Here is a 27,907-nt window from a genome sequence, read left to right on the forward strand (position 1 = left end):
TATAATCGGATATAACTCTGACGATGTTGTTATTGAAACCGCAGAAGAAGAATGAATGAATGAATGAATGAATGAATGAATGAATGAAAGACTTAATTTCGAACATAAAATAAATAAAAACAGATACAAAATAATAACAAACAAAACAAGAGTTATAGTGTCCAAAAAGGAGTAGGTAGAAGAAAAACATATTTCCCTACCCCTTTCTCACTTCTCCTTTAATAACTCATCATAGAATGATAATATAATATAATATAAAAACTATCCCAGATTTATTTACATCCCAAGTTTATTTACAACCCACAAATCCATCCGGAGTTAAAGTATATAACCAACCCTTAACACAACTCTTCCTCAACCATATACCTCCCAAAAATATCTTTCTTGCATAGCTTTTTTAATTGATTTATATTTGTGCTCCCCATCAACCCATCACCTAACCCATTCCACAAATCCACCCCACAGACTGAAATACACATACTCTTCTTTTTAGAACGAACACAATGCTTTTTAAAATTAAATGTTCCTCTTAAATTATAACCCCCCTCCCTGTCACAAAACATTTTTTTAATATTGCCCGGAAGTGACACAACACTCTCTCAAGAATACTGGGACTTAAGTGACACAGGGAGACATCTGTACAGTATTCAGACACATGTAGGAGATGGTGGAATACGGAGCGGGAGCCCAAGCGAAGAGATGGTCATTACCCGTCTGAAAATAGGACATACAGGATTAAACCAACCACTCCAGAGAATAGGCAAGCACCCAACTGGACTACTATGCACGCTCTGTAATAAACCAGAAACTGTCAAACATGTTCTTATAGAGTGCAACAAATATGACGAAGAAAGAAGGGAATTGCTATCAGGAGTAGATGATGGAAATATTACAATCTGCTAGGAAAGACATCTAAGAAAGTACACAATCTTCCAATTAATTACTTAAGGGCAACAGGAATAATGGAGATAATTTAATTATTATTAGTATTATTATTATTGTTATTATTATTAATAATTAGTATTTTTTATTTTATTGTTATTGTTATTTTATTTTATTTTTTTAAACATTTTATTTATTTATTTATCAACAAATATGACAAAGAAGGAAGGGAATTGGTATCAGGAGTAGATGATGGAAATATTACAATCTGCTAGGAAAGACATCTAAGAAAGTACACAATCTTCTAATTAATTACTTAAGTGCAACAGGAATAATGGAGAGAATTTAATTAATATTATTATTATTGTTGTTATTTTTAATAATAAATATTTTTTTTTATTATTATTATTATTATTTTTATTTAATTTAATTTATTTATTTATATTTATTTTCCTGCCAATCTACTGCTCCACACTCCAGCCCAGTAAGCCGGTTTGTCAACCGCCAATAAACACCAAAGAAGAAGAACACAACGCCCTCTGATTGGATGGGAAGCCCGTTGGGCGGAAGATGCGTCACAGCCCGACACACACATCCAGGCTTTTGGTGGGAATATGAGTTCACTCTCCGCATGTTTACCTTAAGATTAAAAGCATTAGTATGTGTTCTGTGATGTCTAATGTGATGCCACAGTGAGCGGCGATGTGTCCGGTATATAACCGTGTTAAAGGTTGCTGTGTAACGGAGCTGCAGGAGGCTTTAAATCAGGAAGAGTTCAGTGTGTCTATTGTCTGCTAGCGTGCTCTCCCGGTCTGTGACCGACAACAGACCGACACCAGACCGACAACAGACTGACTCTACTGCAGTTTAACAGACTGACTCTACTGCAGTTTAACAGACTGACTCTACTGCAGTTTAACAGGCTTTAATGTTCAGCCACTACAGGGACTTTATGTGAATGTGTTGTTTAGTTGGTTACGATAGAGCTCGGTTGACAAAACAATAATTAAAGCTCATTAATCAGTCTGTGTGGAACCTGTCAGAGAGTCCGAGAACCAACATGCCAGAGATACAACTCAAACACGTCGTTTCCTGCAGCACCGAGGACTCAGTAAGTTACTCACTGCTCACTATTCACTACTCACTGCTCACTATTCACTGCTCACTATTCACTGCTCACTATTCACTGCTCACTATTCACTACTCACTATTCACTGCTCACTATTCACTGCTCACTATTCACTACTCACTGCTCACTATTCACTGCTCACTATTCACTGCTCACTGCTCACTATTCACTGCTCACTATTCACTGCTCACTATTCACTATTCACTACTCACTATTCACTGCTCACTATTCACTGCTCACTATTCACTACTCACTATTCACTGCTCACTATTCACTACTCACTATTCACTGCTCACTATTCATTGCTCACTATTCACTACTCACTATTCACTGCTCACTATTCACTGCTCACTATTCACTACTCACTATTCACTGCTCACTACTCACTATTCACTGCTCGCTATTCACTGCTCACTATTCACTGCTCACTACTCACTATTCACTACTCACCATTCACTGCTCACTATTCACTGCTCACTATTCACTGCTCACTACTCACTATTCACTGCTCACTACTCACTGTTCACTGTTCACTACTCACTGTTCACTGCTCACTACTCACTATTCACTGCTCGCTATTCACTGCTCACTATTCACTGCTCACTACTCACTATTCACTGCTCACTACTCACTGCTCACTACTCACTGTTCACTACTCACTGTTCACTGCTCACTACTCACTATTCACTGCTCGCTACTCACTGTTCACTATTCACTGCTCACTACTCACTATTCACTGCTCGCTATTCACTGCTCACTACTCACTATTCACTATTCACTACTCACCATTCACTGCTCACTATTCACTGCTCACTATTCACTACTCACTATTCACTACTCACTGCTCACTATTCACTGCTCACTATTCACTGCTCACTGCTCACTATTCACTGCTCACTATTCACTGCTCACTATTCACTATTCACTGCTCACTATTCACTGCTCGCTATTCACTGCTCACTATTCACTACTCACTGCTCACTATTCACTGCTCACTATTCACTGCTCACTATTCACTGCTCACTACTCACTGCTCACTATTCACTGCTCACTATTCACTGCTCACTGCTCACTATTCACTGCTCACTATTCACTGCTCACTATTCACTGCTCACTATTCACTACTCACTATTCACTGCTCACTACTCACTATTCACTGCTCGCTATTCACTGCTCACTATTCACTGCTCACTACTCACTATTCACTACTCACCATTCACTGCTCACTATTCACTGCTCACTACTCACTGCTCACTACTCACTGTTCACTGTTCACTACTCACTGTTCACTGCTCACTACTCACTATTCACTGCTCGCTACTCACTGTTCACTATTCACTGCTCACTACTCACTATTCACTGCTCGCTATTCACTGCTCACTACTCACTATTCACTACTCACCATTCACTGCTCACTATTCACTGCTCACTATTCACTACTCACTATTCACTACTCGCTGCTCACTATTCACTGCTCACTATTCACTGCTCACTATTCACTGCTCACTATTCACTGCTCACTATTCACTGCTCACTATTCACTATTCACTGCTCACTATTCACTACTCACTATTCACTGCTCACTATTCACTGCTCACTATTCACTGGACTTTTATCTGTAAAAATGTTTTACCCATTGTGTGTATATATATATATGTATATACATATATATATATATATACATATACATATATACATGTATATATGTATATGTATTTATATATATATATATATGTTTTTATATATATATATATATATATGTATTTATTTATATATATATGTATGTATGTATTCATATATATATATATATGTATGTATTTATATATATGTTTTTATATATATATACAGTATATGTATATATATATATGTATGTATTTATATATATATGTATTTATATATATATGTAATTATATATATATATATATATATATAAGCTTTATTGTCATCTTATTAAATACAACAGGATTCACAGTTTGCACTTCTGGTCGGTTCTTTAAAACAAATACTTGACAAGCCTAAACGAGGCAGATAAAACATATAACAGGTAAAACACACAGTTATAAAGCAAATCAAACAGGTAAAGTAGATGTAATAAATAAATATAAACAGAAGTGTTACACTAGAAGTATAAAAAATTGATGTAATGTAAACGGAGGTAATTGCACTTCTAAAATAGTTAGGGTAGATGTCATAAATAAAATGTAAACAAAGGTAGTTGCACTTGAGGTGTATATTGCATCAAGGATATATTGCACAGACAAATGTATTTCACACATATATATATATATATATATATACATATATATATATATATATATATATATATATGTATATATATATATATATATATATACATATATATATATATATATATATATGTATGTAGTTAAATATGACCCTTCTTTCCACTCACTTCTTGTTATGTTTGCAAAACAGACTCACAAGGCCGACAACCTGCTGAGCTCTGACACCTACAGAAAGTGGAAAGCAGCCAGACCCGGGGAGAAGCAGACCTCTGTCATTCTGCAGGTAGGATTTCTGACCACCAACCCAGCAGTGGTTACACACTACATGTTGTTTTGTCATTATTGATCTGAAGTGTACTTCATGCTGTAGATACTTAACTCCTAAAAACTGTGATGCGGCTAATTTGATCCCTCGTCATAATATTACCAGAAAAAAAGTCGTAGTATTACGAGAATAAAGTCATAACTTCATGAGAAAAAAAGAAAATAACATGTAAAATTACTACTTTATAATATAATAGCATCGATTATACGATTTTACACAACATGTTAAAGGCACTTGGACATGTTGATTAGGAGATTGTATTTTCCTTGGCATAAACATGTTAAAAAGTAGAGACTGGTTAAATACTTTCACCTCTTTCATCTATTCTTTGAGCTCCTTCGACTTTGTTTCCTGTGTAAAGCTCTGATAACCTGTTCTGTTTTACTTCTCTCAGTTGGAGAAGGAGGAGCAGGTGCACAGCGTTGATATTGGAAATGAAGGGTCAGCTTTCATCGAGGTGCTGGTGGGGAACTCTTCAGCTGTCAGAGACCAGGACTATGAGGTATTCTTGCAATCCAAACTAAGTACAAAGTATATCACCTCCTAATTATTGTAATTATTCTGCTACTGTTTTTGTTTCCTCATTCTTTGATGTCAATCTTTCTTTACTTTTAGGTTCTTTTGGTCACGTCTTCCTTCATGTCCCCCACGGAGAGCCGTAACGGCACCAACTTGAACCGGGTGCGTTTCTTTGGGCCCCAGCAGCTGCAGAAGAGCACCGCACAGGAGAAGTGGGACAGAGTGAAGATAGTGTGTAGCCAGCCATACAGCAAGGTAAGGGCCCAGTCATTTAATTAAAAAACACTGAGTGCAAACTGATGAATTCATCTAACTCTTAATCAACAGAATCCAAAAGTCAAACATTTTTATTTTGGAATATTTTCATAACTGACTTTGATAAACCGTACATATTATTGCTTTACACACACGGCACAATAAGGATCTACTTGTATTGAAGCTGCATCTGTAGATGTAGATTTTAGGGATGTCACGAGAACCGATACTTCAGTACCAAGGCGATGCCAAAATTCTAAAAACGTGACGGTACTCTTTTCCTACAGTACGGAAGGTACCGTACGATGCCTACGTACGTATGAGAACCTTTATTGATTTGTTTGAGAAGAGGATTCACTCGTTTGGGAAAAAACTGAACAAACTGAATTTCGATCTTTTGTTGTTTATTGCTAAATCTCTGAAAAGTGGTGTTTTTTGTTTTTCATCAAAATATAACATTAACATTTTAAATAAATATTCATATTAAATATGATTTTAAACTACTGCTTGCAATCTGAGGATATATATAGAGAGAGTTTGTGTGTACGTGTACAGCCTCTGCTGTTTTCTTACGGTCTACAGAGCTATACCTGACGAGTAAAGTCTTATAATGTTCCTTTATTTTTTTTTTTTACCGTGGTATCGAGAATCGTGGAAATTCACTGGTATTGGTATCGAGTACTAGATCTCTGGTATCGTGACATCCCTAGTAGATGTTGTGTTTAGTAGTTCAGTTGAGATAACTGGCGAATTAAAGGTTACTTCTGTGAAAAGAAAGTGGACACTAATGAAGCATATATCCGTTGCTACTTGTGATATTAAATCAACAACGATGATTTTGTGTGTACTTTGTAGAACATAGCTTACGGACTGGCCTTCGTTAAGTTTCATTCACCGCCTGACAAAAATGATCCTCCTCCAACAACCCCCCCGGTAAGTCGTGCCTACAGATGATTTTTTTTTGTCTTCTGATATTTTCACTTGAAACCATGAGAATATTGTTGGCGAGTACTGATAGTTGATCTGATACAATTCCTGACTTTCGGGACTTATACCAAAACAATACTTTTCGATAACATACTTTGAGAGTAATCAACTTTGTCTTCTATAAAACCCTGTACAGAAGACAGACATCTCAAATTTGAAATGTTGTCTTAAACTGCCTGATCAAAAAATAAGTAAACCAAATTATCTGAACAGACATTCAATGTAAACTTTCTTTACTACTGGTCCTTTGTTATACTAAGTTTTTGACATGATGTGACACATTTCAGTTAAAGGTACTATTTGTAACTTCTTACACTTACACTCTTATAAATTCCTATGCGCACTCGCGTGTGGCTACGCTGTTCCAACGAAAAACTACGGCACAATCAGGCTTGACTTAAACATTGCTTTCCTAACTTAGTAAAACAAAATGTAACAAATAAATACATATATATATATATATATATAAATGAATGGATGTTTATTATTAAAATAATAAATCATACACCAGCAACTAGGTAAACTAATCTTCAAAATTCGTTGATTTCTTCGGCATGATGCTTCTGGAGGTGCTTGATTACGTCGGTTGTGTTACATTTTGCGGTGCTACTGTCGCCCTTTCAAACATTGGCTTTGCAGATTTTACAAGTAGCCGTAGAACTTGTTGGCGCAGCAACCGTGAAATACCTCCGAACAACTGACACGTTTGTTGTCCGCTCCCTCAGCTGTGCAGTCTACCAGCGTGCTCTCTGATGCATGACGTAGTACGCACACATGTAAACATGACGTAAACATAGATTTGAATTGAATAGATCGGGCCCATCGTCACCGATACCCGATCCAGCTATTTCAGTCAGTATCGGCCCAATATCCAATATCAGCATCGGATTGGTGCATCCCTAATAATTTGTCAAATTGAAAACGCACTCCAGCCGGTCCCTCCACCTTCTCTTTTGGCTTTCAACTTCTCTTTCTTCTCTCCTGTCAGAAACTGACAAAGCTGGGACAGTTCAGGGTGAAGGATGAGTCTCCTTCAGCTGGTCCCAGCCTTCAGCCTGGCAGCCTCTTCTTCAGTCGGGACAATGCAACAAAGTCTAGCACTCCACTCAAAGGTAAAAACCAAATATTTAAATTTACCAGCTGCTGAAGCCCAATTAAGTTCTTTCATGTCCTTGTAATAATAAAATGCTAATTACATAGAATGATTAAAAAAACGGCAAGAGAGCACTAATTAGGCTTAAAGCTATGTACTTTAAGAGATATTTCAAAGGCATTTTTTATTATCAAGCTACTTTGTTCCTTCAGCAGCCCTCTGCACTTTCTCTGCTTAGTGTCTCCTCAGAGTGAGAAGTTGAGTTACGCTGCTGCTGCCCTGCAGGCTGGTGGCAGCTCCCACTCGTCAGGACATGCTTCCTCCTCCAGCTCTGCCTCACCACAGGTACTAAACACCACCATCATTTTCTCCACTGAAGGACAGCCAACAAACATCGGTTCCCTTAACAAGCAGTAGTTTTTCCTTTAGACAACAGGAAAGTTGAGAGGTTCGTAGAGAAGAAGAAGCAGAGCCAATAAAGCTTGTTGTCGGATGGGATCTATAGTTTTTAGTTTTAACTACCACATCATGTCTGGGAAAGTTAATTTGATTTATAGTGTATGAAAAATCTAACTTTTGACTTATTAACCGAAATGAATTTAAATCAGAAAACAAACTATAATTAAAGCTGGAGTAGGCAGATTGGAGCAAATGTTGGAGCAAAACGGTCACTATATCCTGACAGCAGTGCATGAGACAGGTAATCTGAAAAAAAAATCATGTGCCTCGGTGTCTTCTGGTGCTCCTAACGGCATCTGTAAGAATTCACAGACCGGAGGAAAACAACCAATCAGAGCTGATCTGGAGTCTGCCGTCTCCGAGCAGATGTCAATCTCTCGCGAACTCCGATCAAACGGTCAAACTAGGCAGCGCTGATCAAATATGAATCAATATTCTGTTACTGTAATGCCTATTTCTCTCCTCAAACTTCCTCATTTACAGCTAAACAGTACACTACAAGATGTTTCTGAAAACATTTTACTCGAGAAATACATAAACATTGCCTGTATCAGTACATCAATTTAACTCTGCCTGAGCCCACTCTGAGAAGGAAACCAGGAGGACGGGGGAGTGACGTTCTGTTACATCTCTCTTTGACTTTTGAAAAGCAAAAAATAAACACAGAAAGATCTAGGACTGCACAAATACACCTGTCTATGCATCAGAAAGTAGCCTGTGGAGTTCCCATGTGGAGTCTAAAAATGCATGGAAAACTCTAGCCGTGCTGCTTTTATCCAAGGTGCTTGGGAAGTTGCGCTCCTGCCGCACCTGCCGTTACTAAGCAACCAACACCTGCGTGTGACGATGATAAAGGTTTAGGTAATTTAGCAGGAAGCCTCACTGACCAATCTAAACTCAGACAAAACAAAGATAAATGGATTTCCAGCACTCACAGTAAATTACTGCTTGATTTCTCTGTGTCAGTTTGGCGGACCGTTCAACTGGATGTTGTGACGTTCTTGGACAGAAAGGGTGAAGCAAGTAAAATAGTCCGTGGGACGGATCATAAAGCTCTGGATATCCCTGCACTAAAATGATTAACTTCTCCTACATACTGTATATGTACCGTAGACTGATATTTAGGGAAGAAAGAAAAGATATCTGCTGGCTGTTATTGATTGAGCCTCGTCTCAAGACATGCAGTGTTCCAAATGTTGAACTATTTTTTAGGGCTGTCAAAGTTAACGCGATAATACATTTTAATGCCACTAATTTCCTTAACGCTTTAACTTTCCAAACCTCCAGATCAGTGAATGTAAATGGGTTCTATGGGTACCCACGAGTCTCCCCTTTACAGACATGCCCACTTTATGATAATCACATGCAGTTTGGGGCAAGTCATAGTCAAGTCAGCACACTGACACACTGACAGCTGTTGTTGCCTGTTGGGCTGCAGTTTGCCATGTTCTGATTGGAGCATATTGTTTTATGCTAAATGCAGTACCTGTGAGGGTTTCTGGACAATATCTGTCATTGTTTTGTGTTGTTCATTGATTTCCAATATTAAATATATACATACATTTGCATAAAGCAGCAGATTTGTCCACTCCCATGTTGATAAGAGGATTAAATATTTGACAAATCTCCCTTTCAGACACATTTGGAACAGATAAAAAATGTTTGATTCATTTGAGATTAATCATGATTAACTATACACAATCACGCAATTAATCGCGATTAAATATTTTAATCGATTGACAGCTATCCCATTTTTATCTTGCAACTCAGCCGTCATGTCCTGCAAAATCGGTGCTTTGGAACGCGTTTGAGGCGGCTTGCCGTGCGTCTACATTCACAACAATGGGTTTAAGGGCACAGAAATTGCAGCATTTGAACTGCCCCTAAAAAGATATCCCAGTAGATGCAGTTCTGTTTGCAACTTTCTAGTATAATTGTTTCTCAACTTTTTTTTTTATGAAGGTTAATGATCTATAAATCTGCAGAATCATTGTTTTTGCATACTGAGGAGAATTTTTATCTCAGATGGCTCACCCATGACGAATAGAAAAAATTGTCTGCTACACTTGAGTAAGGTTTATTAAATGTACTTTTATTTGTCAGATGACCTTGTTCTGGCATTAAATGAAATGGAAGTGTGGACAGTTTGTGGCCGTTTACTTTTTACCACTCGTCATCCATCAGTATCTCCTTCAACGCACCTGAAGAGTTGCCATATTGTTTTGTGACTTGTTTTAATTTTTTCTTCATAGCCACCAGCAAAAAGAAAATTTGAGTTCAGTAAAGAGCGGCAGTCTGCCTCCGGCCCGCCATCCACGAAGAAAATAAGCCCAGCTGGCTCACCTGAGGGTAAAGCTGCGACCCCCAAACACAAGCCGAGCCCAGCCAGCACGCCGAGCCCCAGCACCACGAAAGGTAACACTTCCATCAGAGCCTGAATCTTAGCAAACGGATAGTTTCTTGACTTCCTTGACTTTTCACAATTGTCTCTCCAGCTTCCCCGGCACAGAAGTCCGCTGACAAGAAGCGGGAGAGCCAATCTAAACCCGAACCTAAAGCCAAACCACAGAAAGCTAATGCGCAGCAGGTCCCATTCAAACGGATGATGGAGGGGGTCGTGTTTGTCCTCAGCGGCTTCCAAAACCCTTTCAGAGGGGAGCTGAGGGAGAAGGCTATGGACATGGGAGCCAAATACCAAACCGACTGGACAGCCACCTCCACACACCTCATGTAAGTGTCATTTATGAATCCATTACTTACTTTTTTCCTTATTCCTTATTGCAAAGATTTTGCATGACAAGTGTTGATACAGAAAACCTACCAATAGTCTGTTTAATTGTTGCATATATTTCAAAGGAACAGTGCAGCTTTCTTGAAATACCTGCAGATATGGCTGCACGATTACGGCTAAAATGATAATCGTGATTATTTTGATCAATATTGAGATCACAATTATTTATCACGATTATCGATTAATTTTAGGGACAAACTTTTTTTATTGCACTTCACATTTAAAGGGATTGTTTGTAAGAATCAGAAATTGCTTGTTATCAGCGACACCTGTGGCCGTTAAGTCAACGAAAGTCAGCATCTACAGTATATTACTCTTCTACTCTGAACTGAGGCCGAAACATTCAGGGAAGATTTTCACAGGCTGTCGTTGCAGAGTGAGCGCAAAATGGCATGACGGCTCCCCAAGAGTGAAGCCAAAACATCTCAATCGCCCCCTGGTGGCTGGCTGTTAGTTTAGGAAGAGCCTTGATTTGATATGCAGCAGAGTTTTCTATGAGCGCATTTTAAACGTCAATGTCGCAGTCGATCATGTTCATTTAATTGTGGGAAGCCAAAATCGTGATCGCGATTAAGATTCGATTAATTGTGCAGCCCTACCTGCAGTGGTAAAGTAGTCCACCCACCGTAGTCTGACTTGTTTGTGCCAATGTCATTTTACTGACCATTTTGTTAAGTTAACTTGACTGTCTGTCTTGTGTTTTTTCTTTTTCTTTTTTACCACTTTTCACAGAAAAACGCACAATAAAATCAGATTTTTGTATTTCTACCACATCAAAAAGTTATTGCTGCGAGGGACACAATAAACTAAGTCCTAAAATACAGCTCAGAAATACGCCTCCATAAAGAGAAAGTGAAGACAGAAATGGGGAGCAAGTGCAAAAGAGCTGCCGATAGGCCAAAAGACAGTATACATGGTGAAACGGCAGCATGTTAGCAGACAATCAGATTTTAATCATCGTCGACAAAAGTGATTTTTGATCGCATTTCATTGCTGTACTCAGCACATTGTAAATTGTTTGACATTTAAATATTATGTTAACGTGGCTGCTATATGTGATGAAGTTTAAGCTGTGGGACAGAATGAATATTTTATATTAGCATTATTTAATATAAAGTGCAAACATTTTTCAAATGATGGTCTCTTTATAGTTCCAGATGTTCTTTCATGAGAGATTTTTATCTGTGTTTGGTTTTTTATTATTGAAACAGATTGCATGATTGTGTAACAGCCCTGTTAGCACTCTCAGTAATTCAGTTTGATTGCATCTTGATCTCTGCTGTCAGAGCGGACTATTGCCCTTGTCAGCTTCTCTTTAGTGATGTAACGTGTGTCTATTTGTGTGTGTGTGTGTGTGTGTGCACGTCTGTTTCGGCCCATTAATCTCCAGCTGTGCCTTCGCCAACACCCCCAAGTACAGCCAGGTGAAATCAGCAGGGGGCATCATCGTACGGAAGGAGTGGGTAATGGACTGCCATAAGAGGAAACAGAAGCTCTCCTATAAACGGTAAGAGGGCGAAATCCAAAACACACTATTGACAACAGAGGATGTCGTGGTGATAATAGTGAAGTGAAACTGTAGTGATGCTTGTAGGGCTGCCCCCTCTTAGTCAATTAGTTGACTAATTGGTAGTTTTGGTCTTAGTCGACTAAGATTTCCAAGTCATTTTTTAAGCTCTTTTCATGCTGAATGACTCATTTACAAGAAACTTATTACCACATCTCTGGTAAACACGAGATTTAAAGAGGCAGTTAAGTCAACGAAAGTCAGCGCCCTGTTGCTCGCTCTACATAGACCTAAACGAGCATTGGTCAAAACAGTGAAGCGACACACGTCAGCTTAAAGCATAATATCACTCTATATTTCAGCTGCTTGGCAGTAATGTTAGCTGACCAGACCAAGGTCTCTCCATGAATCAATGCTGATCCTAGTGTTGGCTTTTCCTGCCTCAGCCTCCCGACCGCGGCCGGAGGGAACAGGCGAGACGCCGGAGTTTTGGTCGGAGACGATAACGTTTCTCTCTGCGGAGCCCCGTCACTTCACAAGACACGGGAAACCTCTGTTGGTCTGGAGGAGCTGCAGCAGTTATCTCTGCACAAACGTCCACTGTACATTCACTAGATATTCTCAGACTAACTCAGACTTGTAGAAAGGCCTGAGCTCAGCTGAGAGCAGCTGGATGGGATTCAGCGTTTGTTAAAGGGCACTTCCACAGGGTGACTGACCTGGTTTTAGTGTGGAGCACGTGTCCAACGTATGAATCCTCATCTGATTAATACTCTCTCTTAAGCCACGTCTGTACCTCTACATCGTACAATCTGTGCACAGCACTCACACTGATTGAAGCGTCCAAAAATACACCCCTCACAGCAGTGATGCCCACTTGCTACAGGGAACATTGTAACCTTGAGCAGCTGATTCCTGCTGTGATCACAAACTCGACCCCAGCCAGCTCCAGCAGCTCTCTAATTATATGCCTCATTACAGTGCGAGCTTTCGCGATGTCTTCTGTCATCGCCCCACATGAATCTGTGTCTACTGAATAATGTAGATACTGGGCAATGGAAGGTCCAATTTAATTGGTATAGTTTGGTACTTGGGTTATACTGTTTGAATGTGCATTATCATTTAAAGAATTCATTCATACTTGTTGCTTCTGTAGTGATTGTTTGTGGCACGAGGATGAAACAATTTCCCACCGGGCCGCCACACTGCAAGATTACTGGTGCGTCTCAAGCCCGGGCCACACAGGGAACGTCAGCAGCGTGTGTTGTTTTTTCATTTCGGCGTCCATATTAACAGGTTAGAGCAGCACGGCTCGGCTGCGTGTGAGCTGCGTCTCTTCTAGAGATTCGATGTCTCGTCTATTTTTACCACGAGCCGCGCGGTTCACAGCAACAGTAGACAGCGAAAGTGATCTTTTGACAGTATATTGACATCATACCGGCTACATTACTACAGTTTCAATGTCTAGACATCTGTAGAATATGTCACGGACATGAAAAAAAAGTTCTCTTTCTGTGGACAGAATTCCTTGACTTGTCAACAAGAGGCTTTTATTCTGAAATATTTACAGGACAGTGTTGTAGAAAATGCAGTGACTTGCAGGGCTCCATGAATGAATAAAGTACGGGGTTTTAATGGTGGATTAATGTTTCTCCGTTGAAAATAAATATAAATGATCATTATCAATATGAAAGGCAAACTCTATGTAGAAAGAAAGGGCTGACAGCAGCAGCAGAAACGCTGCGAACTCCGACCAAACGGTCAAACTAGGCAGCGCTGATCAAATATGAATCAATATTCTGTTACGTTAATGCCTATTTCTCTCCTCAAACGTTTTCAGAAACATCTAGTAGTGTACTGTTTAGCTGTAAAATTAGAAAGTTTGGGACCCGGCAGCTGAGGAAATACCAAGCACCGCCCGCCAGCCGGAGCACAGCCAATAGGAACGCTCTCTCTACATTTTCTAAAGCCTGAAAACAGAGCCATGAGGAGGTGCAGAAGTCTAGTTTTCTCTCAGAACACTTGAATTACAATATGCTGAAAGGTTATTATGGAATTTTTGCCCAATGATGCCAAAAACATTCTGCCTACTGCAGCTTTAATGTGGCTTTCTTTACTGTCTTCTCTGCTCCGATCACCAACAGCTGTCTGCTCTGAGCAAATCCACCGTCACGCTCTCTCTCGCTTGACCGCACACTCGCTACGCCCGTAAGCTCTTTCTCAGATGACCCACGCTACTCTTATAACACCATGTTTCCATCAAACATTTTTATGTGAGTTATCTCATTAGAGAAGCTGGATGGAAACCACAATTTCCAGCATAACTTTCCCCAGAGTTGTCAAACGCACCGCTGCACCCGAGCCTCTCTATAAAGCTATAGATCAAGAGACCCGTCATCTGCACCTCTCATCTCTGTCTTCATCTTGCTTCGGAAAGCAACAAATACAGTCTCATATGAGCTGAAACAGAGAAACCGGCCCATCTGCTCTTTGTTTCCATGTTTTATGTTCCCTGACATTGGAACCTTGTGCTCAGGTTGACACTTCATTTATAACAGCTGATGGAAACACACCTAATTCACTTTCTAATCGCTGCCAAATGTAACATTGGCTTTAAATCCCCTCGAATGTGGGATGTAACAGTTACGCAAAATAATCCCAGTCAAATAATTGTGATCAGGCGATTATGTAATAATTGTGACAGACCTCGCGGGTGGTGCTAAATTCTAAGAGCTCAATATAAAAGCGCCATAGTCCATCATTAGTTTGTTCTGTGAGCTGATACAAATGTTCTGCTTCTGTTTATAAATGATTTGACTTTTACAGGAAAAGCTGAATGACTCTTGCTTGTGAAATGTTCTGCTCATTTTCAGAATGAAGTGCATGTAACCGAAAGGGGCTTAATGTTGGCGGTTTTAATCTCACAAAATAGGGCTGTCGCCGTGAAGGAATTTCCCCTGCGGTGAGAATGATTGGCTTAACTGCGCAATTTGTTTTTATTAATAATGAATTTATCCAGATTTTAGCACTATATAAAAAAGCTTTATTGTTAGGCTATTATTACGTATATTATTTCAGTTTCAGTTTTAAAACGAATTAAATAGAACACAGAAAGGCAATGAGGCGCTGCCATTTTTGTCAGCTGAGACGCTTTGGTTGCGTCTGGTTGCTATGATACGGAATATACGCAGAAGTAAAAATATCTGTACAAGGTTGTCAGGTTGCAGTCACAACAAGAACCGTCGAGATCTTGTTATTAGTTCCTTCGGTTATAATTAGTTATTTTGATGTGACTATCATTTCAAAGACATTATCGTATTCAGTTCCAGCAGGATTAATCTGGTGATACGACTGGGTGCACAGAAATACAAACTTTACTTATGTTCGTCTTCAAAGCCAGAAATGAAAGCGGTCAGAGGTACGTTTTGATGGGATTATTCTGGACAGCCTCGGTTTGAACAAGAGCCATGCAAAGAGTCTGAGAGAGCGATGGGGAAACCTCTTTCAATAAACACGGCTGAAGGGCGATGGCAAACACAACGCTGTGGTTGTATGAAATCTGATCATTACTTTAAGATTCTCAAAAAGTGCGCTGCAGCCTGTGTCGTCATTCTCCCTCGCGCTCGCCCGTCTCAGTCAATTCCCGATTGTGTCGAAGATCCCTCACCCCCGCCCTCGCCCCTCTCTTGTCGTCAGAATAATCCATTCCCCTGCCCAGCACTGCTATTGTGCAGCGCGTGGAGTGTGCAGCTTTGATGATGTATCCTTTATTTAAAAACTGCATCTGCTATGGGTAATTAAAGGGACCACTTACTTTGATGATGACAAGTGCCCAAACAAATACGCACACTCTCAAACTGTTGCTCCATCATGCACACAAGCACTTTCTTACAGGAGGCAAATGCACCGCTTCAGCTCCTGCCCTGTATACGTACTGTGTAGTGTATATATTAAAGAGATTGTAACATCAGCTAAGCACCCCAGAAATGCATTCTGCGTAGTCATTATCTAATCAGTGAGGATCCAGAGATGGAAAGAAAGAGAGGAGAGCAGGAAACACTCAGGCAGCTCTACAACATCCCATCACAATAGAGCTGAATAATTACACTAATTTGTCATTAAAACCCCGGCTCTGCTGCAACATCCCAAGAGGAAATGAAAATAGTTTTCATGTCGGAGCAAAAATATCAGAACAATCACACCGTGATTAATCTACGGCAAATAAAACTTAGTCACTTAGAAGTTCTTGTCTGAAAACATTCACTGTATCCTGAAGTGTACGGAGACAAAAGTGTAAAAAATTAGGGCTATCAAAGTTAATAACGCCTTAACGCAAACTCGTTTTAACGCCACTAATTTCGTTAATGCAATAACGCAACTTGCAATTCTTAGGTTGCAGCGGGCTCAGAGTGAAAGCTAGAGTGAAGATACTGGTATCATATGAAACTAGAAAACCCAAGGAATCCGTTGGTACCAACCATGTCATACTAGCTTGCTGCAAAAGAGTTTAAATAACGCTCCAAACTTGCGCTAAATTTTGGCAAGGAACAATAACCAGCAAAATCCTCCCATTGGAGATGCTGGAAACAACGAATGTTTGACAGTTTTGCTTAAAAAAAAAAAGTTGTATTAATCGTTTATCAATATTGTCGCTGATCATCTTTCTGTTGACCCATTTAGATTATTAGATTAATTGTTTTCAGCTCCATGAGATGAGAGAGGTTGAAATGCAACAAACACAGCAAACACAAAAAAATGAATTATCAAAAGCGTTTCAGCTCTAGCATAACTTTATAAGTTATTATATATGGGTTTTTTTGTGTCTCCAGTTCTCTGTAAACCGAGCAGATTAAGCTTGTTTGGCTGCTTTTGAGGTAACAACACTTATTGCCATAAGCAACAGATATTGCTTTACTCCCCTTGCCCCCGGTTTCCTCTTTCATTTTCCAATTTCCTGGGCACTAAGGTTTATGAAACAAGCAAGCATAGGTCAGTAAAATGTCTCCTACAGTGTGAGCGGAAATATTTACACCTTACCGGTGGTATTTCGAGACTCTGCACTTTCAAGCTGATGATGTCTAGGTGACTTTTTAGCGGCTTGAGGGAATATGTGGAGAGGGTGCGTAGAAACTGATGAATTGATTCATTGAACTCTCTCACATTCAGAAGATTCTGCTTTTAATTTCTCCTCACACTCTCTTAACCTTTGCAGAGATGATTACAGATTGCTAACAGCAATCTTTTTCCTGCTTCTTTTGTATTTTTTCAGGTTTGACTTGATTTTTTTAATTATCTGCTACAAGGAGGCTGATGTTTGCACTCTGCTTTAGCTTTGTTAGTATTTTTTACAAAAATTTTAACATATTTCAATTAAATGTTTTTTAAAGTTCAGCTAAGGGACAAAGAACAAGTCCTTAGTTTCTGATCTGGATTAATAATAGTGTCCAACTCAAATGTACACAAACTGGCACATTATTCCATGATTGCCTGTCACTCTGTGTATTCTGATGCAGATCTGTATCTAGATGCAAATAAGGAGTTTCTGATATTTATTATTATGAAAATGGAAACTTTGAAGGACTGTGTAGCCAAGACAGAGGTAGTACCCCATCTTACATATGAATGCTTTCTAGTTTATAGATTCAACAAGTGCATGTCGCTGAACTTGATGTCACATGGAGCATTAATAGTATTAGCAATGAAGTAAAGTGCCACTAAATTTTCCACTCCAGGTCCTACCTTGCCCTTTAAAATGGTCAATATGACACTGGACTTTACTGACGCCGGGTCTGAAATTAACTTTTTTCACTTCCTGCCACTGTGACAGGCAAGTATTTTTTTTTTATCTGCCAATCAGAAATTGTATCTGCCACTTTTGAAATCTCTGCGCTAAATAAAGGAATAACATTTTAGATCTGATGTCATTCAATGCTCGATATGTTTTACACAAAAACATTATATACACGGTAAATTACAGTGTTCCAATTACACCGTGGAGGGAGGCTAGTGTCCACAGTACTGTACTGTACTTTGTTATTGTCATCTATAGTGGTTATTTGCATAAAAACACACAATTCAAATGATTATTTAAATATTTGCTTTTATTAATAAAAAAAATCTTGGTAAGTTGTTATGAAGTTAAACGGGTCATAATTCTCTCTCTAATATCTATTTTATATTGATGTGAAAACATCTCCTTCAAACAACTGGATTTATTCAAGTTTCTCGAGAAAACTTAATTTTACGAGATTACATTTGAATGATTTATGATAACGTAATTTACCTTCACCCAATGGTCATTTTTCCTGAGCAAACTTTAAACGCCTCATAATAATAACTTAATGGCACCTCCGTTAACGTTAGTAGCTCCGTTATTTAATCAGTCAGGACTGTGCTGCCCACCGGCTGCTAACAGCTATCGTTACTAACTCTCCTCCTGCTGATTTAAACACGGATTGTTGTTCACAGTGTCGCATTATCAGGGAAAAATAGGGTGCGTCCCCTCAGGTTTAGTAGCGCCAAGTCGGAAAGCATCAATAAGAGGAATCGATTTGCAATGCAATGCTCTTGGTGGGATCTCTTGTTGGGTCTCTAACCTAAAGAGTACGGTCTAAGACCTGCTCTACATAAAAAGCATCTCAAAATAACTTTTGTTATGATTTGATGCTAATTAAAAATTAATTGAATTGAATGTGCTATCCACTAACATAGGCTGGCTTTATGACCTCTACTGCAGCCAGCCACCAGGCGGCGAACGAGATGTTTTGTCTTCACTTTTGGGGAGCTGTCATGTCGTCCATCTTTATATACACTCTATGGGAACATCTTACAGATAGCTCAAGAGAAAACTGAATAGTAGGAGCTGTAATGCAGCATTCAGTCTGACTTGTATGGTTTCTGTTTGCTGACGGCTTCTGGTGATGACTGCTGTCCTGTTGTATAAGTTATTTGACTGCTGCCCATCGTAGCTTTCCCTTTTTGAGGAGCCACTCTTAAGCGAGAGTGACCGTGAAACAAGGAAAGGCTGTGGGGGGAGTACTGGGACAAAGCCTAATTTATGACGTGGTTGAAAGGTTTTTCCTCTTCCTGCAGTAGATTAGACTCGTCTCCCAGCAGGCAAACTTCAAAGTATTTAATATACAAGCATTGGTAATGTTTTAAACATCAGGACATTGGACGTCTGGTGAAAAATATTACTTTCACTCTGAACCTCGCTTTCGTTTCACTATTACTCGACAATGGCCCGCTGCCATTTGAAACATTGTAAAGCTGATTGGTAGCAAGATATATTGTGGAGGCGTTCTTTTCCCCTCTGGCCTTTAATCATCCTGACACATTTTGTTCACTCGTTCTTTGTCTTCCTCCAGGTATTTGATGGATGGAGCGGAGTCGAGCTCGGAGAGTGAAATGGAAGTGGACGACCAGAGTGACGAGGAAATGAACACAAAGGTGCGTTTGTATACAAAACGGTCTGATAACTAAATCCTTTTTTCCAGTCCGTCAGTCAGTTTTAACGTTCTGTCCATGCTGTTCTTTCAGACGCCACAGAAGCAGGAGAGACGAGTGACCCCCAAAAAGACACCAGAGAAGAAGAATGAAGACGATGAGTATGCCGGCTCCACTGATGTGGACGAACCAGGTTTGAGTCAAACTACTTTAACAGAAAGTGAAAACATTAGGGCTGTCAAAGTTAACGCGATAATAAGGCGGTAACACAAATTAGTTTTAAAGGTCCCATATCGTGCTCATTTTCAGGTTCATACTTGTATTTTGTGTTTACAAGAACATGTTTTCATGCTGTAATGTTCAAAAAAGCCTTTATTTTCCTCGTACTGTCTGCCTGAATATACCTGTATTCACCCTCTGACTGAAACGCTCCGTTTTAGCGCATTTTGACGGAATTGCAACGGAATTGCGTTGCTAGGCAACAGCTTGGGTCCATTTTTACTTCCTGTCAGCTGATGTTATTTACATACACTGCAACAGGAAATAAACTGGGACACATTTAGAATGTTTACGTTTAAAACTGTGTCAAGGGTCTAAATATTGTATATTCGTGACATCACAAATGGGCAGAAATCCTGACAGCTTGTTTCAAATGCAGAGTTTCTGAATACGGGCTGTGTGTATTTCCCTGTGGATTGAGCGTTTCGATACTTTCACAGTATTTAAGTGTATAGTAGTAAAAAAAACATGAAAATCTCACTTTTTTAAAATTAGGGGCCTTTAATGCCACTAATTTCTTTAACGCATTAACGCAACTTGCGATTTTTAGGTTGTAGCGGGCTCAGTTTTAAAGGAAGAGTGAAGACACTGGCATCATATGAAACACGAAACCTAATGAATCCATTGGTACCGACCATGTCATACTAGCTTGATGTGAAGGAGGTTAAATAATGATCCAAACTTGTGCTAAATTTTGGCGAGGACAAACTGTAGTGACCATTTTCAAAGGGGTCCCTTGACCTCTGACCTCAAGATATGTGAATTTAAATGGGTTCTCTGGGTACCCACGAGTCTCCCCTTTACAGACATGCCCACTTTATGATAATCACATGCAGTTTGGGACAAGTCATAGTCAAGTCAGCACACTTGACACACTGACAGCTGTTGTTGCCTGTTGGGCTGCAGTTTGCCATGTTATGATTTGAGCATATGTTTTATGCTAAATGCAGTACCTGTGAGGGTTTCTGGACAATATCTGTCATTGTTTTGTGTTGTTAATTGATTTACAATAATAAATGTACACATACATTTTGCATAAAGCAGCATATTTGCCCACTCCCATGTTGATAAGAGAATTAAATACTTGACAAATCTCCCTTTAACTAAATTTTTAGCAGATAAAAATGGGGATTTAATATTTTAATCGACTGACAGCCCTAGAAAAAAATGTAACCCGTCCCGAAACCGTTTAAGATTCAGTCAACATCAGCACTGCCACTTCAGTGACTCCACACTTCTCTGTATTTCTTTGCGTTCTACAGAACCTGTTGTCGGGATGAAAGAAAAAGCCCATCTTCTGCCTTACAAAGGCTTCAATTGTATTTTTTCAATTGACTTATAGCCAACGTTAATCTGAGACAGGGAGTAATGAATAGGGGAAGAACCGGGCAGTCGGACCGTTGTAAAGGTGAAATAAAGGAAATGGAAGAATGACAGCCAAGATCAAAGAGGCACTTAGAGTCTGGATAGAAGTCGAGTGGAAAGGAACAAAACAAGAAGAAGTTCACAAAATTAAATTCTCCTGTCTGTTGAAGCTTTTGTAAGTCATGTAGGCCAGCTTATTTACTTCAGTGCATTTTTTTAACTCACTTAAAAGTGATGTTGAACTTAAAGGAAACTCTTCGGGTTATGTTCCAATAAATGCTCAAAAGCTGGTATTCACATACAGTAATAGACAAAAGTGCCAGTTTGTACGAACAAATATAGTCCAGTTCTGAAAAGACGGGGATTAGAAAGGGGGGAGCAAATGAAAGTGTCTGAGCTATAATATTGTTCCAAGTAACATCAACTTAACATCTGTAGATCAGAAAAAACAGAGGCTTCTAAACTAAATTCCCGAAAATTAATCTTATTGTTTTATTAATTTTTCTTTTGTTTGCGTTTGAAAATCAGGGTTTATCATTTATAATTCCTCAGGTTTTATTATTTTTTTCTCTCAGAATTTACTCAATTTACAAATATATATATATATATATATATATATTAGGACTATCAATCTGTTCACAATGTACCTTAATGGGAGATTTGTCAAGTATTTAATACTCTTATCAACATGGGAGTGGGCAAATATGCTGCTTTATCCAAATGTATGTATATATTTATTATTGTAAATCAATTAACAACACAAAACAATGAGAGATATTGATCCAGAAACCCTCACAGGTACTGCATTTAGCATAAATCAATATGCTCAAATCATAACATGGCAAACTGCAGCCCAACAGGCAACAACAGCTGCATGTGATTATCATAAAGTGGGCATTTGTTCACATATGTCGAGGTCAGAGGTCAGAGGTCAAGGGACCCTTTTGAAAATGGCCATGCCAGTTTATCCTCACCAACATTTAGCGTAAGTTAGGAGCGTTATTTAGCCTCCTTCTTATGATGAAAGAATCTTCACTCTAGCTCTAAAACTGAGCCTGCTACAACCTTAAAAATCACAGGTTGCATGTATATATAGGGCAGATCCAGTGGCTGTGACTCATGGAAAGTGATTCATTCCAACTAAGGAGGCAGCGAGAGGGTAGCACTGGAGCTGAAGAGGACTGAATGAATTGAGAGGGGGCAAGGGCACAATGTGAGGGCGCGGGGATTAGACAACAGGGATCACCTTTATGAAGCACTTGGAAATGGATGAGTTGACAACGCTGCCGTGAAAAGGACATAGAGCAACATACGTACTGTAGATGCTGTCTGAGGGGGAGAGCAGAAACGGAGGCGAGATGCAATCACTGTGAAGGGACTTGTGCATGATTCTCATTTCTATGTTAATGCGAAGCCACAGGTAAAGTGCCGATGTGCATCAGTGAGGCGACACAACACACGCTGACCCACCAAACACATACAGGGGGACGGCATTTTAATTAGACCTGCTCGTCTTTTCCCCTCAACAGCGCAGGATTGTATGGTAATGGAAAGTGTCGCCAACAAGGTTACGGTGTTTGAACTGCTGATATGTGTGTGTGTGTGTCATAGAAATGTGGCTTTTCAAATTAAAATTAAATTTTTATAGCACTTTGTAGAAAACATGAGAACGATCGAACTCTTTCAGAAATGACAAAAACATATATAAAGCAGATTTAATTCTTGGACATTTGATTATCATAGTTAATTAGTTTTATGATTTAAGGTACAAGGCTGTAGCAGCAACCTTGTGTTGTCAGTGAACTGACATGGTCAACTATAGATATATAAAACTTATCACATACATCATTTTCTGCAAGGCCTTTTCAGGCATTAAGATAAGCCAGACAAGGTTTATTTTTTACCATCTTGACAAATAAACTCTTGGTTTCTACAGGAGGCGGTGATGATGAGTCTGCTGTGGACACGGAGGACGAGCTGCAGAGGTAAACAAAACACATAATGTCAATGATGCCGTTTGTAATATTTATGTGGACGAGTTTGTTTTCCGTCTAATTAAAGGTTGTTGACTTGATCTCTGCTTTCTTGTTGCTCCACTAGTCAGTTCATTCTAAAATCAGTAATTCCACTTTGACTGACTTGGACGGTATATTTTCGCTAAAAGAAGAAGAATCAGCTGCATTTAAAGCTGCATTGGGTAGAAATGGAGCAAATGTGATTAAAAAGTGCATGAGACAGGTTATCTGAAGAACATCATGTTCCTCTGTGTCCTCCGGTTTACTCCGCTCCGGAGTCCTCCGGTGCTCCCAGGGTCTGAAAATACCACCCGCCAAATACGGGTAAATTGTTGGCAAATCATCAGGATACCCGCCCCTTTGGCAGGCAGGGAAAACGCTAGTGATGGGAATAGAGAACCGTAGTTGTCCGCTTTCTTGACATGTCAAGCCTCCGTGACCATCAATTGCTCTGTATTGATGCTTTCTGACAGTTACGCATGCACAATGACACATAAGCACGCGTATTATGTTTCAGTTTGTTTGGGACCGGAGCCATGGCGGAGAGAAAAAAAAACGCTCATACAACAAATCTGTGTTGAAATCGGCAGGATGAATGTTAGTAACGTTACCTGTTAGAAGCCGGTGGGCAGCACAGTCCTGCTTGGATAAATAGCGGTGCTACTAGCGTTAACGGAGGTGCCATTGAGTTATTGTTATGAGACGTTCACAAATATATATATATACTTGTCTGCCACAATGGCAGGCAATGAAAAAAGACGTTAAGATGAAAGACGTTATTATGGAATTTTTTGCCCAATGATGCCAAAAACATTCTGCCTACTGCAGGTTTAAAGCTTTTATGAGAAGAAAGATGCGTTTGCCGTACTTCAAAAGTTTAATATACCAACTCATAATATACCAGCTCATCCTTGCACGCTGTAGTCTGTGACCTGGTCACTGGTTGTTCAGCGCTACGTCACATGTTGTTATTGGGGCGGCTGTAGCCCACTGATTAATTCCCAACAATTGTTAGATGGATTTCTATGGATTTTTGTGTAGAAATGTATGGTTTTCAGACAATGAATCTTAACAATTTCGGTGACCTCGGCCTTTTACCGACATTTTTTTGGTTCAGAGTTACAAATCTGGGATGAATTGGAAATGAGGTACAGACATTCGTGCCCCCACAGCATAAAGACCCGTGACTTTGCTTTTAGCTCTACCAGGAGGTAAAAATTCACTTTTTCTGATTAATCCACAAACTTCTACAATTTACGACGCAATAGAATTAGCTTTAATTCTTTCTTTAACAGATTATTTAGCTCCATACAAGTGAGATCTATATTGACCTGCCAATGTAGCTGTGACCGCCATTAGAAGAAGTACTCAGAGAAGACAAAAAAAAACCGAAGGCGAGACGCAGAGAGGTTTGTTCTTTTGAGAGGCAGACATGGAACCGTGACGCATAAAAGATATAAGGGGTCCCTTTCCTGTCCTTGTAATAGGGTGGAGAATGAGAGCAGACAGAAGAAAGCAGCATCAGGAGGGAAGACGGTGAAACAGGAGGATCCGTACGGGGGGTCGACAGATGAAAACACAGACGCTGAGGCTGAAGAAGATCACCCCATCCCCGAGCTACCAGGTATGTCTCTCTGTTCTTGTCTCCGTTGTCCTCTAGTCTCTTTTGTCTGCTCCTGTTCCTATCACAGGAACAGATGTCCTTCCTTACTCGCCGGACGTTGCAAACCCTGACAGAAAGTAATTGGATTGCTTTCTGCCTTTCAGGAACTCCACACACCAGCATTAAAGTGTGTACGGTTTTCTGTTTTCTCTGGTGCTTTGCTCCTTTTCTCCCCTTTTATCAAAGAGCACCTATAATTACTCCTCCTACATATTGTGTAGTTATCAGTTGCACTCTTCTGCTCCTTTCTCTTCCCATTTTCTTCCAGACTTCCTGAAAGGAAAGCACTTTTTCCTCTATGGTAAATTTCCTAACAACGAGAGGCGCCTGCTGTTGCGATACATCGTCGCCTTTAACGGGTGAGAAAGACTTCTGCAAGTACAGTACAACTTTAAATGGTCGTGGGAATTCACTGTGAAAATCTCTGCAATTAAATGTTTGTATAAAAACCACAATATTGTCTTTGCTTCAGACTGATTGAGGAGTACATGACGGAGAAGGTGCAGTTTGTGGTGACCAGTGAAGGGTGGCACGACTCCTTTGAAGACGTGAGTGGAGTCTTTTCTCCGTAGTAATGATGTCTAACACAACCCTCCTGTTCATTTCATGTTAATTCATTTTGTGTTCCCGGTTCAAAACGACCGCCCCACATACCTGCCAACCCTCCCAATTTTCCCGGGAGGCTCACGTTTTTAATTGCCCTCTCCCGGTTTCCTCCCGGGGTCACAATTCTCCCGCATCTTTCCCAATTTAAGGCAATTTCTCACATACCAGCGTGCATGAACTCAATTTGATATACTAATTGTAGGAGGGTTAAGAACAATGTACATTTCTGTGTGTGTGGATGTGAGCGTGTTTGCATGCATGCTTTTATTTTTCACTCTCACAAGCAAGATTTTGTGAAGTTAATTGCTTCAAGAAATGTAATGCTCATTTATACAAAGTGCACAGCTGAAAATCTCTATTCAAAAAGCCACAGGGGAAAAGAAAGCGTCACGCCAGCACACAGAGTTCGTTTTCTTTTAAGCAGTAGGCACTCCTTTTGCAAGGTATCATCAAATAAAAGCATTGAAGCAAATTGGGAACCTGAGTATTTTAGCCCTCCTGGTGAAAATACAGCAGCGTTGGGACCAAGTGCTTTTGAATCGGTTTGAAATTGAGGGTCAGAATTGGTTTTCAGCCATTTGCAGGCCGTGTTAGCATCTGAATTGGCCGTTTCAGTTATACAATCAGAGCTTTCAATTTTTCAACAGCTTTATACCTCTTCCATGCATTTATGATGCAACAAGAACACTTCATGACCTCTCTGTTCCTCTGGCTTTCACTCTCGCAGGCGCTGATGGAGAACGGGAATCTGAACTTTGTCAAACCCGCGTGGATTTACGCAGTCAATGAACGGCAAAAGTTACTGCCCTATCAACCCTACTCCGTCGTCCCCTGAACAACACACTGTGTGTACACACAAAGGTGTGCGCAGACACGCTTACACTTCATATCCTGACCAATGGGGAAAGCCATAGACACATTTTTTATTCTTTTTCAAATTCATCGCTTCACTTACATAAAAGCAATACACCGTTTGTAGTTCATTAATGCCTTTTCCACTGACTTTATACTTGCTATTCATGAAATGTTCTCAGTCCTCAGGTGTTTTCAACACAGATGTTCTCACCTTTCGACCAAGATGGGAAAAATGTATTTTTAATGGTGTCTGTTGAGGTTAATGTTTGGATAAGGTTTAGATTTATATTAGCTTTTTTTTATTTGAAGGTTGTTAGCTCTAGCTTGGCCAGAAAGTAACATCTTCATCATCAGCGCGCCCTCGGTGAACAAAGCACACCGTCTGTGCTTCTGGACTTGTTTGAATCCCTCGGTTCCTGTGCTGCAGTTAGCTGCTGCTCACCACCGGCTACCTCAGGCTCTGTCTGGAAATGAGTTATCACCCGGTCCTGACTGCCAGCGGCACTGATAAGACTCTGACTTGTGTAAACGGGCAGACCCTTATGAGAGCAGCCCAAAGTCAGGGGAAAAGTACCATTTATTAAAGACTGCAGCCACAAAATGCAAAAAAAACAGGACAACTAAATTCTGCAAATGAAAATGAATAGTGTGGGGGGGGGGGGGCTGATTGTTTTTCTCCCTTTATTGTATTAAATGCCATGAGTGGGGAAAATTATGGATTTCTATGTGTTGTGAAAGTTAGATAAATCTGAGTTTGTGGTTTGGTTTTATTCATGTTTGTGGAATTAATATGATGGAGATGGACCAGCTCGGCAGATGTGAGGACGTAAAACGGACGTCAGTGTTTTGCATCACTTGAGATTTCCAAGATGCTTGTTAAGACACGTAGAGCTCACCGTCTGCTTGCTTCTCCAAAGCAGCTTGTTTCTCTATCTTCAACTCTTTTTCTTTGTTGTTCTTATACTACTTAATTATTTTGTCTAAATAAAAATTAGATTTTTGTATTAATGATATTGTTCTCATTTGTATTCATCAAACTGTCTTTGCACTTAGCTGCGCTCATCCTTTCCTCTCTGTGTTCACAGCTTGAGAGGCACTCTCTTCCTTTTCGTTCCTTCTCTCATCTCGAGCTCCTTTCTACTCTCTAATTTACCTCTCGTCTTGTTTTACACCCCGGTGCCACCGGGTCTTCTGCTCTTCAGTCAAGGGGATTAGAAAGCTGGTATGTGGATGTGAGACAGGGAGAAGGGGAGGGGGGTGGTTGCAGGGGAGAGAGGCTGCAGGAAAGATGGAAAGGTTTGGATGTGTGCAAAAGCAAGTGTGAGGCGTGTTCGTACCACTTCCTGCAACCTTCGTACCAGGCGTTGACTGGCTTTTCATAAAAGGCAGAGTGCAAGGTCAAATCCATGTCGGTCTGGAAGCAGGATAATTTACAGCCGCTAACGGCATCATGCAGATACGATGTCATATTTCATTTAGATTCAT

General features: G+C 39.9%; 1 protein-coding gene across 1 annotated transcript; it reads left to right on the plus strand.

Moving 5' to 3' along the window:
• The first annotated feature begins 1,456 nt into the window (after positions 1-1,456).
• Positions 1,457-27,430, plus strand: xrcc1 (X-ray repair complementing defective repair in Chinese hamster cells 1). Its single transcript, XM_074652615.1, has 17 exons — positions 1,457-1,993; positions 4,448-4,540; positions 4,977-5,084; positions 5,198-5,356; positions 6,212-6,289; positions 7,332-7,455; positions 7,675-7,781; positions 10,148-10,310; positions 10,391-10,625; positions 12,077-12,193; positions 19,561-19,642; positions 19,733-19,832; positions 23,220-23,268; positions 24,786-24,922; positions 25,230-25,320; positions 25,434-25,509; positions 26,295-27,430. Exons 1-17 carry the CDS (start codon positions 1,943-1,945, stop codon positions 26,400-26,402), a joined length of 1,878 nt encoding a protein of 625 aa, XP_074508716.1. The 5' UTR covers positions 1,457-1,942; the 3' UTR covers positions 26,403-27,430.
• Positions 27,431-27,907: the final 477 nt, after the last annotated feature.

This window comes from Sebastes fasciatus, chromosome 12 (genome assembly GCF_043250625.1).
Source record: "Sebastes fasciatus isolate fSebFas1 chromosome 12, fSebFas1.pri, whole genome shotgun sequence".
In the NCBI taxonomy this organism is placed as follows: domain Eukaryota; kingdom Metazoa; phylum Chordata; class Actinopteri; order Perciformes; family Sebastidae; genus Sebastes; species Sebastes fasciatus.

What these genes read in the sequence shown, in the direction of transcription:
- xrcc1 (XM_074652615.1), top strand. Translation starts at nt 1,943, where the DNA reads ATGCCAGAGATACAACTCAAACACGTCGTTTCCTGCAGCACCGAGGAC. An exon ending in GAGCCCCAGCACCACGAAAG is followed by an intron (nt 10,311 to 10,390) that starts GTAACACTTCCA and finishes TTGTCTCTCCAG; the next exon opens with CTTCCCCGGCACAGAAGTCC. An exon ending in CAGAAGCTCTCCTATAAACG is followed by an intron (nt 12,194 to 19,560) that starts GTAAGAGGGCGA and finishes GTCTTCCTCCAG; the next exon opens with GTATTTGATGGATGGAGCGG.